The sequence below is a fragment of the Crinia signifera genome, chromosome 4 (genome assembly GCF_055691185.1).
Source record: "Crinia signifera chromosome 4, ASM5569118v1, whole genome shotgun sequence".
Taxonomy (NCBI): domain Eukaryota; kingdom Metazoa; phylum Chordata; class Amphibia; order Anura; family Myobatrachidae; genus Crinia; species Crinia signifera.
The window spans coordinates 69,548,575-69,566,524 of NC_139220.1; the positions used below are offsets into that span (position 1 = coordinate 69,548,575).

A 17,950-nucleotide genomic window follows, 5' to 3' on the forward strand; every position below is an offset into this window, starting at 1 on the left:
GGGGGGGCAGCGATGCCCCCCCCCATCGGCGATTGCTGTGATTGGCTGTTCAAATGTGAACAGCCAATTACAGCGTTTTCTGTGTACCGGCGAATAACGTCGCTCGGTAACACAGGGATCGGTGGTGATTGGTGCTGTTAAGTACAGCACCAATCACCACCGGGTGTAAAGGGGTCACTGGTGGTCACCCCACCTCACCCCACCTGCCCCCAAGGCTGTGATTGGTCCGTCGGACCGACGGACCAATCACAGCCATTACACCTCACAGAAAATAACGGAGACAGCCCTGCAGCCGCCATTCCTGGTCAGGAACTGCGGTCTCCGTGCCCATCTGTCCCCTTATTCTGACCTGATCAGTGTTGGTGGTGTGGTGGCATCCGTGCTGCCTGCTGCTGGTGCTTCCTGGTTGCTGTTGCTTCCTGGTGCTTGTGCTGCTGCAGCGTCATTGTGTCATAGAACATACTGTAATATTGTATAATATAATTTTGTCTCTGCTGCCCCCTGCTGCCCCCCTTTTGTGCTGATCAGTATAAATTAACTGATCAGCAACTTTTTTGGGGTGCAGGTTTTTTTTTTTTTATATATATACCCCGTCAGGTTGCACCAAAAGTTGTGTGCCTGCTGCCCCTCACTGCTAATCAGTGTTGCATCACTGATCAGCAGTTTTTTTTTTTTTTTTTTTGAGGGTGCTGTGGGGTTTTTTTTTTTTTTATACCCACGGTGATTTTGTGGGTGTCCTGTGGCCGCTGAGCGCTGATCAGTGACGTACATCACTGATCAGCATTTTTGGCACAGGGTTGATCTAATTTTTTTTTTTTGGATCAAATTCCTGTTGCCTTTGACTCATCAGCAGTTTTTTTTTATTTATTTTTTTGGAGGGTGCTGTGGGGTCTTTTTTTTTATTTTTTTTACACCCACGGTGATTTTGTGGGTGTCCTGTGGCCGCTGAGCGCTGATCAGTGACGGACGTTACTGACCAACATCTGTGCTCAATTTTTGGCGCAGGAGCTTTTTTTTTTTTCTTTTAACTTACACGTGTTAAAGCACTACATACACACTACATACCCCCCGTGTTGAAATAAAGTTTGTACCCCCCCCCTACACTATACACGTGTTGAAACACTACACTTACACAAACACAAAAATAATAAAAATGTCCCAATCATCGCAAAGACTGTTTTCAGCGGAGGAGGCATATGCCCTTATTGCCTCTGACACAGCCAGTGAAGTAAGCGATGAATTTGCATTCGTCTTCAGCTCCTCTTCCTCCTCTAGTGATGAGGGACCCCCTCAAAGACGCCCCCATAGAGCAGCTGAGACCCCCCCCCCCCAATGATTGATCTCGTATGGACCCCACCACCAGACAATTTTGAGCCCCAGGTTCCTGAGTTTTTGGCCAACCCAGGAATCCAATTTGATACTACAGGCCTCAAAGAAATTGATTTTTTCAAAGTCTTTTTCTCTGATGATTTTATAAATTTAATGGTGGACCAAAGTAATTTATATGCCAAGCAGTTTATTGCCCAAAACCCCACGTCATCATTTGCTAGGTGGACCCCTGTAGATGCAGTAGAGATGATGACGTTTTGGGGTCTGGTGTTACATATGGGCATAGTTAAAAAGCCAGAAATTAGACAATATTGGAGTACAGATGTTCTGTACAGCACCCCACTTCATCGTATGGCCATGACCCGGACTCGTTTTGAGACGATCCTTAAATTTTTGCATTACAACGATAATGCACAGTGCCCACCCAGAGATGATCCCACCTTTGACCGGCTATTCAAAGTCAGGCCGGTCATTGATCATTTCAGCGCCAAATTTGCTGAGATGTACATCCCCGAAAAATTCATTTGTGTAGACGAGTCACTTATACATTTTAAAGGAAGGGTTAAATTCCGCCAGTACCTTCCCAATAAGAGGGCAAGGTATGGCATAAAAATGTATAAGCTGTGCGAAAGTACCTCAGGGTACACCCACAGGTTTAGGGTATATGAAGGGAAGGACACAAGAATTGAACCGCCAGAATGCCCCCACTCCCTCGTAGGTGTTAGTGGAAAGATTGTCTGGGATTTAGTGCACCCCTTCCTGGATAAGGGTTATCACCTCTATGTGGATAACTTTTACACCAGCATCCCCCTCTTTAAGGCCCTTGGTTCAAGAGGTACAGCAGCTTGCGGTACTGTGCGCAAGAACCAAAGAGGCCTCCCAAAAACGCACGTTGCCCAATTACTGAGAAAGGGTGAAAGCAGGGCACAATCCACCGAAAATATGTTGTTGGTCAAATATAAGGACAAGAGGGATGTCCTTATACTGACAACAATTCACAGAGACAGTACCACCTCCGTCCCTGTACGAGGCACCAGTACCCACACCTCAAAACCTATTTGTATCCTAGATTACAATAAGTACATGGGCGGAGTGGATCTTTCAGATCAGGTACTGAAGCCGTACAGTGCCCTGCGGAAAACAAAAATATGCACTTTCAAGAGGAAGTCATAAAGGGCCTAATATTTGGGAACCAGCAGGCAGAGGGCCCCAGTACTTCTAGTACTGGCCCCAGTACTTCTAGTACTGGCCCCCGTATTGTATCAGGGCAGCATTTTCCTAACGAAATCCCCTCCACTGGAAAAAAGGGCAGGACACAAAAAAGGTGCAAAGTTTGCTATAAAAAGGGAATAAGAAAGCAAACTATTTTCCACTGTGAAACTTGCCCCGACAAACCCGGCCTATGTATGAAGGAGTGCTTTAAAATATACCACACATCTATGGATTATTAGGTTCATCATTTCACCGTGCTTCGGGGGTCTTGCTAATGCGACATTCATTCCACCAGAATCTGTGCTGCAAAGTCCAAATATCACTCCTTCCCTTCTGAGTCCTGCCATGCACCCAAATGGTATTTTTTGGTCACATATGAGGCATTGCCGTACTCGGGAGAAATTGCGGCACAGATTTTGGGGTGCTTTGTCTCCTTCATTCCTTGTGAAAATGAAAATTTTGAGCCAGAACTGCATTTTTGTGTAAAAAAATGTAATTTTTCATTTTCACAGCCCAGTTGTACCAAAATTGGTGAAACGCCTGGGGGTTTGAAATGTACACTATACCCCTAGATGAATTCCCTGAGGGGTGTAGTTTGCAAAATGGGGTCACTTGTGGGGGAGGTTCCTAACTTTTAGCATCTTATGGTGCCTAGAAACCTACATGGTGCCTAAAAAATAATCTCATAAAAAGGAGGCTCCAAAATCAAGTAGGTGCTCCTTCTATTATGAAGCCTGTGGTTTGGTCAATGTGCACACTAGGGCCACATATAGGATATTTATGAAAACAAAAGAATTGGGGGAATCAATTTTTAGTCACATTTCTCTAGTAAAATCTACTGTGTTCCTTAGAAAAATTTATTAAAATTGAAAATCTGCTAAAAAAATGAAATTTTGAAATTTCACCTACACTTTGTTTTAATTCCTGTGAAACACCTAAAGGGTTAACAAACTTCCAAAATGCTGTTTTGAATACTGTGAGGGGTGCAGTTTTTGAAATGGCATCATTTATGGGGGTGTCTCACATACAAGTCCCTCAAAGTCACATCAGAACTAAACTGGTCCCTAAAAAAATCGTGTTTGAAATTTTCTTGAAAATTTGAGAATTTGCTATTCATATTTAAAGCCTCCTAGTGTCCAAAAAAATTAAAAGGAGGTTGAAATAATGATGGCAACATAAAGTAGACATATGGTCTTTGTTAGTTATTAACTATTTTGAGTGGTATGATTATTTGTCTCACAAGCAGAAAATTTAACATTTTGAAAATTTTCAATTTTTTTACGACATTTTGGTATTTTTCACAAATAAACACAGACTGTATCGACCAAAATTTACCACTAACTTGAAGTACAATGTGTCACGAGAAAACAATCTCAAAATCACTGGGATAAGTAAAAGCAATAAAAAGTTATCCCCACATAAAGTGATACATGTCAGATTTGAAAAAAAGGGCTCTGTCAGGAAGGCAAAAACAGGCTGCGGCGGTAAGGGGTTAACGAAGTTGTGGCGGACATACATCAGATTCCCACGTTCTGAGTTGGAGTGGCAGGACCACAAGGTGGCTTTCTCTAGACTCTCAGCATTCCCTCACGTGCTGGGAGCTATAGACTGCACACACATTGGGATTAGGGCACCGCACGTGCGGGGCCATGTCTATGTCAATAGGCGTGGGCGGCACTCCCTGAACGTGCAGGTTGTTTGTGATGCTCATCTCAAAATCCTAAGTGTTGTCGCAGGCTTTCCTGGGAACTGCCATGACGCCTATATTCTGAGACACTCCGGCCTCTGGAACCGATTTACCCAACAACAAATGCCAGAGGGCTGGCTACTTGGTAAGTACATTTTTACATATTACCCTGTCTGTCCTTATTTGTACCTGCTCAAATGTGTGTGTTTCCAGTTTCACAAGCATATTGCTGTTCTCCCAGTGTCTCCTGTTTGCACAATGTACATACCTTACCATATAAGGCAATAACTTCCTATCTGTGTTTTAGGTGACTCAGGATATGGGTGTGTTTCCTGGCTCATGACACCTTTGCGCTCCCCAGAGGGCCCTGCACAGCACCGGTATAAAGAAGCCCATATTGCAACCCGCAATGTGGTGGAGCGCACATTTGGCGTATTGAAAAGTCGATTCCGGTGTTTGGACCGGTCATCGGGTACGCTGCTTTACCACCCTGCAAAAGTAGTGATGATCGTCCAGGCTTGCTGCATGTTACACAACATAGCCCTGTCCCAACCTGCCTATGTGGAGGAGGAACATGCAGTAGTCGTGCAGGAAGCCCAACCTACCACACCTCGGGTAGTGAGGGGTACGCAGAGGGGGAATCTGGTGCGTTCACACATCATCAGCCGTTACTTTTCTTTTAAGCCCATGTGCCCTGTATTCCAACATGTACCTTTGCTGTAAGTGTACTCACAAACAAATTATTTAGCAATACCATCTGTTTCCACCCACATTTAGCCTAATACACAGAGCCCAATGGATGCAGCTGGTGGTGCTGACCTATCCCTTGCTGTAATCAACCTTGTAAGTACATTTGTAACATATATGAATTAAGTTTGCTTTAAACATGGCTCACCTGGTGTTGTGGAACTACACGTGCCAGCATGCCCTGACACACTGTAACCATTACAGTCCAAACAATGAGTGCCAGAGCTTTCTGGAATATGTAGTTCCACAACCTTTGACGGGCCAGGAGTTACCCAACACTACTTTTCAGCAATGCCATTGTCATATACCATTACACTATGTCATATTTCACACAAAAATTGCTTTAAAAATAATACACAGACAAAATTGTATGCGTTTAGACATTTTTACTGCAGTATAGTATGTCATAAACAACCTGCATTTTTGTCACTCAAACATTCAAACTGTCGGGGGATGTAACAAGATGTATTGCATATTAGATGAAAATTAAAAATGTATTAAAAATGTGACCTATTTTCTCCCACCATCAGGCCACCCTAAACCACTTCTTGAAGCTGCACCCAGGCCACCCCGGGTCCTAATACTCCGACGGGGTGGGGAAGTGGGGGAGCCACTTACTGGTGTGCTAGATACACTACTGAGTGTAGATGCTGCTGCACCTATGTCATTGCCTTCCATCTGCTGAAGTTGGGCCTGCATACCTATTAAGGCATTGGTCTGCGCTGTGCATGATTGGCTAAGTGCAGCTATACTTTGCACAAGGCTGCCAATATGGCTATTCTGTTCCCTTACAGCAGAAGTAAGATCTGCAAAATGGGTGTCAATGCTATTAGCCATGCGCACATGAGTACCTACACCAACCCGTACACTCCTTGAAATTTTTCTTAATTGAAGAAAAGTGTCACGCATGTACCCCTGGATGTTCCCTATTTGCAGGCTTTGGGAGGCCATAAATTCAATTTGTTTCTCCTTGAAATTTACCAAGGAGTTAGCTACTTGTGCAGCAGAAGCTGCTGTATGGGGTGTGTTTGTGGGTGGGGGTGGGTTGGGAGTCACCCCACTTGGGGGAAGATCACTCTGTGATGACGTCTGTATTTCCTCCTCAGCCGCAAAGGTCTCCACGGGTTCGAGAATGATGTCCATTTCGTCCAAAATCATCATAGAGGATTCTGTTGGTTGTGTTCCTAGTTGTACAGTACCTGTGGATACAGATGAAGAGGTAAGTACTGATGCATATATAGGCCACTCTCTCTTCAGTACTGTTTTTGAAAGGGCTTGAGATGCTGGACGCATATACCTAGGGGTATTATGTACTTACACATGTACCCTGATACTGCATGTAACATTGACATTAATAATAAGTGAGATGGCTAGGTCAGATTACATTCATTTCCGTTGCAATGTAGCAGCAGGAGATGAATGTAGTGTGAGATATTGTTGATGTGACATGGGTGTGTGTACCGTATGTGTAATGGCCTGTTTTTTGTTCATTTACCTGCTTCCACAGATTCTGCTCCAACGGGCCTTCTTTTCTTTGATGCGTGAGCACTTTGGGATGGACAATCTGTGAAAGGAAAGATGGGCAGCCATTATGTACCTTGCAATGGATAAGCATTTATGGCAAAAATGCATTGAAAAGACATTACAGGACAATACTTCCTTTGGTTAAGGACTACATTATTTAGTCCCCACATTATTTGTCATATGTTTTTCACCTGAATTTTTAGTTAAATTATTATTAAACTATTGGACACATTAAAACTGGTGGATAATCTGTGGTATGTAGGCGTGGCAGCTAAACCACCAGTACACCAATGTTTTTTGGGCCACATACATGTTAAGCTGCTAGAAAGAATGTTAAAGTGTTGATCAATATCAGCAGTTGTGGAACTACAAGGCCCAGCATTATGACCAATTTGAAAGTAGGAGCAGGCAATTTTTTGTGCTTGACCTTGCTGGGCTATGTAGTTCCACAGCAGCACTTTACTTAGCATATCAATACAAGTGAACATTATAGTTTGAAAACATTGTCATGTATGTTTAAGATTGCATGTGGTCACACTTACCAGCTCTGGATGGCGTTGGCGGCCTATCGGTATCCGCGACGTGCATGCCAGGCAGGACCTCAGGGGGTATGATTCTTTTGAGCTTGACCTCATAGGACGTGTAGCAGACAGTGGTGGGGCTTCCTCCGCCAGTCTTGGTGGCCTCCTCCAACTCCATGGCCATTTTACTTTTCAGCTGTCTCTTGATGTCGTTGAACCTCTTCTTGACATTTCTGACCAGGCGCTTGTGCTGACTTACAGCGTTCACCGTCTGGGTGATGTCCTTCCACATAGCCCTTTTCCGCTGTGCAGTGCTCTTGTGGTGACTTTTCCCCAGTAACCGGTTAAACACAGGTATGATAGCCCGGACAAGCGCAGCATTTTCCTCGTAGGAGAATCTGACCTTTCGGCCACTTTTTGTGTGGCCAGCTTCTACTACCTCCTCCTCCTCGTCATTTTCTACTCCAGCCATGTACCCCTCCTCCTCCATGCCAGTGTCTTCCTCCTCCTCACCATCTTCCTCCACCTCTGACATGTGGCCCTCCTGCAGCTGCTCTGGGGTATGGAATAGGTCCTGGGTATAGGATGGGGATGCCAGTGGATCCTCCACCTCCTCCTGCTGGGGCTGGTCTGCCAGGGCCTGGTCTGGGGCTGGCCTTGCTGTGGCCATGCTGCCTGCCACACTGCTGCCACTCCCTGTAATGGAGGACGACCTCAGCAGTCCTCTGCTGCCTCTCCCACTTGGCTGCCTGCTGCCACTGCTCCCTCTGCCACTGCTCCCTCTGCCACTGCTCCCTCTGCCACTGCTCACTCTGCCACTCCTCACTCTGCAACCAACACCTCTTCCTCTGCTCACACTGCCACTGCTCCTCTCCATGCTCCTTACTTCCTATCAAAGAGTGAAATGGCGCCAGTGCCCCTTTATATAGGGGGTGTGATGCATAATGGAGGGGACAGAGGTGGGCCAATAGGTTAGGGGGTTCTTAGTCATGCGGAGACAGTTTTGTAAATCGCACTCCGGTTGGTCCAAAACTCGCACATGACCAGTGGAAGAAATCACACTTTTTTGTGACATAATTTCGCACCACTTCGCCGCAAATCGCACTACATCGCACTTTTCAGCCTCCAAATCACATCCCATTAAATATGCGATTTTTTATCGAAATAAAAAAGTACGAATAGCGGCGATGTGGTGCGAGATAAAAACATGCGCATTTATCTCACTCCATAGAATGTCACCCTGGGTCACTACAATTTAGTGACCAAATTGGGCGCTAATATAGTATAAGATATATTGATAATACTAGATTTTTCTATTCAGGTTTTGTATAAATATATTGAGCTGCAGCTATTCTATATGCTCAAGTGTCTGAGCATATAATTTGTGTTAGGTCCGATAACGGACTTCACACAAAAAGACCAAAATGTAACCACCAAAGTGGGAATTGCTGCGCTATTTATTTGTAATATCTTAAAGGAATACACACCATGAGTGAATGCACAGACTCAAATAACTGGATGGATACTGTCTCGGTATAATATCAAAGCTAATTTATTTAGACAAATATAAAAAAATTTAATAGGCGGCCACCTATAAACAATAAGACATAATAATGTACTAAAAATTCAAGATAATTATTATGCGCATATATATATATATATATATATATATATATATATAAAAATTTTATACAATGAATGGTACTTGTGTACTATCACGGCGCCCACCGCATCGCAGACCATATCGCATGCGATGCGATATCGGCCGATGTTCTACAATGGCATACAATTTTAAAATTGTATGCCATTGTATATGGCATACAATGACATACAATGCAATGGGATGCGATTATAAATTGTATAAGCACCGTAATGGGTGCTTACAATGCTTAAATGCACCCCCACGCCACCCCCCAAGTATAAACGTGAACCTGAAGCGTGGCGAGAGCAGCGGTACGCATCCTACGACCTTTTCATACCCCCACTATCCACGTCGGCGTGGAGTTGTTTTTATAAAGTGTGGCGAGCCCGAAGCGTGGCGAGCGGACGCGGATACCTTCACAGGTATCCGCGTCCCCTCGCGGGCTTCACAGGTATCCGCGTCCCCTCGCGGGGCTCGATGCGCTCGCCACGCTTTGGGTTCACGTTTATACTTGGGGGGTGGCGTGGGGGTGCATTTAAGCATTGTAAGCACCCATTAGGGTGCATAAAAGCACCCATCAGGGTGCTTATACAAGTAAATTTTTGTATATGCGTTAAAATCGCATCGCATGCCATCGGGTGTATGGCATGCGATGCGATTAAAAAATCGGACGACTAATTATCGGGGCGCCGTGCTAGTACACAAGTACCCAATGAATTTCTGTATAGACAAGACTTATTATATAAAAAAAATTCTATTTGCCTCCCAATTTTGGATATATTTCCAGGGTAGTGGATGATATATATATAGCAAATTTGCCAGAAGATATTGTTCCTTGTAAGGAAAGGGTAAGCCGAGCTGAACCCACAGTGTTGCCGGGCCACGGCACTACACAGCGGGGAGTCTGTATAGATGAAATATAGCTCGTGGGAGGACAGTTTGTATATAAGAGCAGATGCTATGGAGGGTGGTGTGTTGTTGGATAAATATCTCACCTATACCTCCACACAGTCCTTCACCTTGCGAGTCCGGAGTGTCCCGCCGTAAGGAGTTAGCTGTGATGTTAGGCGGGTGGGTGCGGTTGATGTTTTGCGCACTCACGCTGTCAGTGATAATACAGCGTGTCTCTCACCCACGCTGGATTAGTACTCCTGCTGGCATTCTCCGGCTAGACTCCAAGCTTGCGGCTTTGTACGGCTAGATGGTGCTGCCGTAGAAGATGGAAACCAAGCAACTTTGCAAAAAAAAATTATTTCTGGAAATGGTCATCCGATGTTTGTAGGCTGCTGGGCAATATATCACCATTTGCTGGGGGGTAACTTCTTATTAAAGATTAAAGACATAACCAATGCAGTACCTTTTGTCTTTTTAAAGACATATTACTTCTATTAAGCTACAATTGATGTTTGTATAAACTTTTTTAAGTACCTTAAGAATACCTCTTGATGTACAGACCCGATTGTGAGGTCTAATATCGTCATACCCCTGATGAAGTCGTTTTGACGAAGCGCGTTGGTTTTTAAGGAATTTCAAGTTCGAACGAATTCTACATCTCATATCAAAAAAGGACAACATAATTTTATTCCTGATCAGATGATCAGGTTGTGTTGATCAATTGTATATATATATATATATATATATATATTTATTGATTGGCTAGGTGGTAACAATCTTAGCGCACTCAGATAACCCCTATCTTTTTGTTCTGTACACCTGGGCCCTCACTAAAAGGGGAGCTCTATCGGAGGGGCAGCCGACTTTTTTTAGGTATAGCGCACAATAAAGTCTACCCCCACTTGTTTTACATATATATATATATATATATATATATATATATATATATATATTTGTTTTAGTGGGTCTAATAATGTGGTTGTACAATTAAATTGTAATACTCCACATCTGCAGTTTATTTATTTTTCTGCTCAAATGGCATAATACAAAAGAAAAAAATAGGTAGCGCTAGAATAGATAAATTGGATCAATTTCATATAAAAAAAGAAAATATTTATTTTGGTAATGCTAAAACATGCATCTGTATATGAAAGATATATATTAAAATTGGTTAACACACTCAGAGGATATCATAAAGCTGGCTTGGTTAGTTGGTCACCACTGGAGGACTCACTAGTGTGCGGGTAGGTGGATCCAGTCCAGCAGCTAGACCAAAACCCCCACACAGGCGCCAGGTTTACCTTGGTAACCCTTGTCTTACAAATGGCTTAATGCCACCTGTTAAGGGGTTATTTTAGTGAATGCAATATTTGTATAGCTACGGGCAGAAATTGAACAGTAGTGGCGGTGTCATTGTGTGTGCCCAAATTATACAGTTCAGGAACAAAAAAGAGAGTCTGTGCCCAGGTGGCTATACAGTAGGTCCTAGCTTCTTCGCCCTACTCTGTAGCTTCTGATTCTTTCATTTGCATAGGTACTATAATTTATTATAATTTCTTTAAAGTTGAAAGTAAGGATCCAAAGAGTGTCTATAATCCAAATGGTGTCTCCCAAGTCTGCAATATTGTTTTTAAAAAAAAAATAGATTTCCAGAGGTGAAGGAGCTTCCAAACACCTAGTGCAGTATTTAAATATACAAAGCCAGGACTAAATAGTTTCACTCTGATCCACTCAAACCCTTCCCAGATACACCCTTTTTCTTGGTAGACAAACTAGGTCTGTGTAACCAAAATTGAGACCTTTTGCTTGCCATATAGATTAATAATTTTCCACATACAGTTATACTTCATGTGATACAGGTCACATTATACACAACACGTGAGCTCCATGTAATTCTGTAGCACCGGGAGTCCTTTTTTGCAATGTTTTCCTGTAACATTGTCTTATTTGCAAAACACAGTGACTAGGAGACAGTTATTCCGGATCCCATATGTTATAGCCGAAAATAAAATGGTTTATTTGCCACAAGGTAAAAATGGCCTATAATTGGATAGGCCAAAAGTACTATCTGGTTGTAAAGCCTGTTTACAGGCACATGGAATAGGATATTGGCATTAGGGTTGGTATTAAAGCATAAGACAACACATATATCCTAACAGTTGAGTTTTTTAAAAAAAAAAAAGGTTTGACCTAATGATTTGTGGACACTATGCATAGCTTTGTAGGTAATAGCATAGCATCATTTTTTCTAATTTTTGGAATGATAGGATGTAGGAATTATTTACCTTCAAAGTTTCACAGGGCGATATTTAATTAACTGCAGTAAATTCTGGCAACTAATGGCTATCCAAGTATCCCTGCTAACCTGGCTCTTATTGCAAATTATAATGCAGGTGTATCCGAAGCATAATCCCCAAAAAAGCAGCCCAAGGGGCATGTGTTATCACCAGGAAACATGACCTTTTTGACCCAGATCAAATAGGCTCTAAGTGAAATAGCCCAGTAATGACCATCAGTCATGTATTGTTCTATCAGCCTGCTTTGTTTTTTTCAGGGGAAAACAGCATTGGGGTTATTTGGAAACCCACCCCCCTTATAGAATGTAACAGGTTTTCTTTAAATTGTGATTCTATCCGGGCAATTTGAATAAAAAAAATCGAATCCTCTTTTCTTGTCTTCTCTTTGGACAGGACACGTGCATATCACAGATTTTAATATTGCTACCCTGGTCAACCAAGGAACAAAGATCACAACGGTTGCTGGAACAAAACCATACATGGGTAGGTATTTATCTAGTTGCCATGTTGTAGTTATGCGTTATGGTTGATTATGTTTTAATACAGTGAGAGGTTTGCTTCAGTTTAATCAGCTCTAAAAGATTCAGTGGGTTTAAGTCTGTCTATATGTGTGTCAGATTCATTATTGATGCTAAAGGCCTTTAAATTATGCCATTTCCAGAATGCTATTAAGAGCAGTGCTGGCAATTAACTTGTGGCATCATTTTAATTTCTGAACCAATACAGCCTCACAAATCAGCTTAACTGAAGCCAGCCCAGGACCTTCAAAGATTTGTGTAGTCTCTCTGTACTTGGCAAGATCACATAGACTTAAAGCTCTTATCTGCAAATAAAGCTGCAACCTCAACAGCCTATTTGATAGACAAATGTCCTACTGTGAAGCTTACACCATTTGTGGGACAATAATATTTAATGTAATAGAAGGCTGTAGTGGCCAACCTGCAAGGCTGTTCAATAAATGACTTGCAAACATTTTCATTAAAAACATCCGTCCGCAATGCCGGCACTTTGTCCACGACACCCATAGAGGGAGAATAAAATAGTGTGCCGAGCGTGGTGAGCGCAGCGAGCCCGCAAGGGGGGGCGATCCACGATTCCCCCTTGTCGGCATTGCGGCGGTCGGGATTCCGGCGTATTTCGACCGCTGGGATTCCGACCGCCGGGATTTCATACTGATCCCAGATAAAGGTTCTTGTGAAATTGTTTACAAGAGGAGCGTTTAGGCTGAATATGATTGATCTTCAACTTCTTTGAGGGTTCTCACCAACTGCAGATGAAACCATAATTTCACTGAATGTGTGCATGTAACCAGATTAACCCTTTGAGTGCCAAGTGTTTTTGTCAAAATAGGTGTGAAATTAGCAAGCATAATGACCTGTAATGTTTGCCTAATATACTGTAGGAAATATTATCTTTTTTTTTTTTTACAAAATTTTTCATTTGGATTTATATAACAAATGTGAGAGATGCTGGTATTTTTAGTGGCTATATTGAACATCTCTCAGCAATTGGGGGCTCTCTTTGATTCATACAGATTTGTCCTCTGACATATTTTCTCCCTATGCCATGCAGTGTGCCTTGCTATTTGCGCCATGTTGTGTGCCTGCTTTTTGTTTATAAGTAGCAGCATGCTCCAGTACAGTAATTTGCAACGTAACCTGCTGAGGAGCTGGAAAAATAGGAGAGTGTAATGCACCTTTCTGTTTACCAGATATATCACTTTGCTATTCTGCACATGCGTTAAATAGTCAAGTCTTCTGTAGTGACACTGGCTGATTAGCTGATAGAACCGGTCTTATTAAATTATGCAGTACTAATGAACAGCTTTTGCCATGAATTCAGAGCTGCAGTTGAAATTGTAATAAAGGATTAAATAATGGTTTTAGGATACGCCACCCAGCTTTTACACTTAGACGCTATAGACATTGGGCCGTATTCAGTGCGGCTAGCGAGGGGGTTTGTATGGCTTTTCTTCGACAAAAATAAGCCATCCTCGCCATCCCCTCGCCATATTCAATGAAAGAGGATGGCGTGGATCCCCTTAAATGGCAAGTCCACTGCATTTTGTGGTGAGCCCCTCTATTTTAATGGCCACACTCGCTGTTTCCACCTCGCCTCAGGGAACATGCAAGGTGGAAACAGCGAATGAAGGGGAGGGAGTTGAATACTGATGGCAAGCTATCGGCTCTTCATGCTGTTGATAGCTCGCTGTCAGGGGCATTGAATGTACCCCATGCAAACATTACTGGGCATCCGCAATTGTTTAAAGATGCCTTATGTAAAGCCACTTCCACTCAAGCCATTTTTCATAAATAGAGATCTTTTCAGGTTCAATACTCTTAAAGTACTCTGCTCAATTTGATGTATTGCTCCACACTTTTCTTCTCTCTTCCTCTCCGTTATGCCACCTTGCTGCAATAGACTCTAAACTGCTACTGCAGGCATGGCCAACCTATGGCTCTTCAGCTGTTGTGAAACTATAAGTCCTGGCATGCTTGCCACAGTTTTGGTATTAGGGAAAGCTAAAATTGTGGCAAGGCATGCTGGGATTTGTAGTTTTACAACCTCTAAACAGTCACACTGTTGACATTGTATTGTATGCTGAATGTGGCTTAAAGACATTATAGACTGTATATGGGGACATTGCATAGACGTGAGTGTTGATGTGGGAATTTGTGAGGCACGCAGTAAACTCAGAGGGATTGAATAGTGATGGTGGGGGGAGGTGTTGCTGAACCATGCAGTCAGTACTACACAGTACACAAACAGCGCAGCTTGGTGGCATACAATGTACACTGTAGCATACCGTACTGCTGAAATGAAAGCTTCGGGTAAGGTGGCTAGGTACAGCATAGAGAGAGTTCGGCAGAGTACCCAGGCATTATTGAGCATGAATTCAATTCAAGTTGTGAAATGCTGAGTGTGCGTCTTTTAACCATCAAGATAAGTGTGCCAATTGGCGAAACTAAAATAACAAAAACACATTATAATGTAAAGATAACCACGATTTACAAGCGGGATTCAAACCCAGTATGATGGCTATGTAAAGCATAGACTTGAATGCTAGCCCACACACTCCAGCCATAGATACAGGCACTCCTGTTGTGCTTTTCATGTTAAGCAAGAGAAGGCTATGAAGTGAGGTGCCTAGCTATGCAGAGAGTTCAGCAGTTTCCCAGCATTATTGGACATGAATTGAACTTATTTTCTGAAATGCTGAGCTTGTGTTTTTTACAATATGTGTGCTAGTTGCCAGTTTGCCTCATTGCTACAGTAAAGTACACTACAGGGTCACTATCAGTTTAGAGTCCTATGCAGCTCGGAGACCAGAGCCGGCCTTAACCAATTTGATGCCCTAGGCAAGATTTTGGCTGGTGCCCCCTGCCAGTTCTGCCTCTGATCGAGCACCACTCTTACAGCACAGTACCTCAACTAGCAGCAAAGATCACAGCTGTGGCCAGCAACACCATCACCCCTCACCCATAGCACACCTAATCTACAGAGTTAAGAACATTGGCGACCCCACGCCCCATATTTTAAATAGAGACAGTGTATGCAAAAAAGGGGTATATCTGACTGAGGAGGGGCTTGGTCATACAAAAGTATCCTCAATAAATACCTTTAAAGACAGACATGAAATCTGACTGCCTTTCTTTGCTCATTAAAATGTATATGCCAGATCTGACCTGACCCCTTCGTTTAAAATCAGGCCACAGATTTCACAAACCCAACAATTCATGCCCCTACACCCACACACAATTACACAAACCTACACCCTAAATCTCCCTCCCCACGGTCACGACCACCATAGCAGCTACCCTCACTCCCTGTGCTGTCTCCAACCTGCAGTGCCCTGGCGCTATGCCCTCTACCCTGGCACTCACCTCCGCTTCTGGTGCCGGCGCCGACCTGCTGTACTCTGTCGCTCTGTCACCCACTATGGTCCATGTCCCATCGCCGGGTGTCAGTTCTGGTGCGCAGTGTCTTGGCGTTCTGGCTCCGGGCAGCGTGAGGCAGGATCCGCCATGATGGTGTCCGCGTTCTTCTAGGCCTCAGGTTAGGAAGCGCCGGCTGCAGCGCCTCCGCGTAGTATTCCTCGCCGGCTGGTTTGTGTCGCCACACGGGCGGCGGCCATCTTGTTGGTTCCCAGAGCCTATACTTCGCAGCTCCAGCCGTGATGTCAATCCTGTGGCCAATCACATTTTAGCTCAGCACTTAAATACTGACTAGCCGGGCCAGACCGGCAGTCAGTACAATGTTGTCCAATACATAGCATCTCGCTGTGCATCGTCGGCAATTCCTGCAGCTTCTCACAGCTACAGCCTGACTCCCAGTCCTCCGGATGAAGCCTTTCTTCCTCCCGCTCCTGCTGGACGTCCACTGCTATTACCAAGTAATACCACTGATTCTCCATTGCAGCCTATTGGGATTTAAAGGACATTAGGGCTAACATTCTAAAAGGTGTGATCCTTTCTCCTTCATCCCGACAGTTATCATCTGTGGCCCAGTTCCCCTGGTCCTCCTGCAGCCACGACCTCATTCAGCAAATCCTTTTCTTATTGGCTTCATTAATATCTTCAGTCATATTATTGTCTTCAAGTTCTTCATCAATATATTCAATTATATTATCATCTTCAAGTTGTTCATCAATATATCCAATTATATTATCGTCTTCAAGTTCTTTATCCATATCTTTAGTTATATTATTGTCTTCAATTCCTTCATCGAATATCTACAGTTATATCATCATTGTCTTCATCATTATCGTTGCTCATATTATCATTGTCATCAGTTCTTTCGTTATTATCATCAGTCATAATTACTGTATCATCATCATTACTGCTGTATATCAAAATCTTTTATTAAAAAGTTAAATTTTACTCATTGGTCTCCTTCTGCTCTGTTGTCCATGCAACAGCCCTACATCAAAGCACCCAGCCTCTGCTACACTCCGGCTGGTGCTTCACCAGGTTCACAGAACGTGACACCCACAGCCTAATCCTAACTCTCCACTCCCCGCATCATTACCCTAATTCTCCCTCCCCACAGTCTAATCCCAAATCTCCCTCCCTGCAGCCTATCTCTAACCCCCCATAGCCTAATCCTAACTCTCCACTCCCCACAGTATAACCCTAATTCTCCCTCCCCGCAGCCTATCCCTCCCTGCAGCCTGATCCTAACCTCTCCCTGATACTTTTGAGATGTCTGTTATCATGATGCTATGGGATGTGGTCAAAATCCCGGCGGACAGTATCCCGACGGTCGAAATACCAACGCTGGAATCCCGATCGCCGCAATGTCGGCACTATGTCCCTCTATGGGTGTCGTGGACATGGCATTGTGGCGGATAATAAAATAGTGTGCCGAGGGTAGCGAGGCACCGGGCCCGCTGCGGGTGAGCAGTTGGGATGCCTTAGCGGCATTGCGGCAGTTGGGATTCCAGCTGCCGGAATTTCATACTGAAACCGATGCTAACTACATCCCTTGGCCTGGGGCATTTGTGAGTCCTTGCATATTCGAGCTCCCTGCCTGCTGACTGCGACATCTTTCAGGGCAGTAGGTGCAACCATCCTCACACCAAGCCATGAGAAAGAAAGGAGCTGGTCTGTGGTGCATGGTCTTTATACTAATATAACAACAACAGCAGGTGTAGAGTCCCATCTCACTATATATTAATAAAATACCATTATGGTGCCCACCAGACATCCATCCTCAGACTGCCCCACATTCACTCAATAATGTGTATACAACCCCCCCCCCCCCCCCACCCCACTGCAGACTACTGCACAATTAACCTTATAATGTATAAGACACCCCCTTACTTGCCCACATTCACCTTATGTCTATTGTGCAACCCCAACCTAACATTAACCTTATAATATCTATAGTGCTCCTCCACTTCATAATGTCTATACACACACACTGTCTATAGTCCCCCCCTTCAATCACACACTGTCTATAGTGCCCCTTCTTTCCCTTTCACACATTCACCTTAAAGCTAAAAAAAACTTACATGACATGTGCTGCTTGTCAGTGGTCAGTGCTGGGTCGGAACAGCTCGATCCCCAGGAAGCAGCAGAAGGATGCGGGGCTGAAG

General features: G+C 43.8%; 1 protein-coding gene across 1 annotated transcript in view; it reads left to right on the plus strand.

Annotated features, from left to right (window-relative positions):
* LOC146074088 (serine/threonine-protein kinase 32A-like) overlaps positions 1-17,950 on the plus strand; it is a 496,785-nt gene that overhangs the window by 403,964 nt on the left and 74,871 nt on the right. Inside the window, exon 7 of the mRNA XM_083181822.1 lies at positions 12,247-12,336. Coding sequence (XP_083037948.1) covers positions 12,247-12,336 — 90 coding nt within the window. The remainder of the gene's footprint in view (positions 1-12,246; positions 12,337-17,950) is intronic.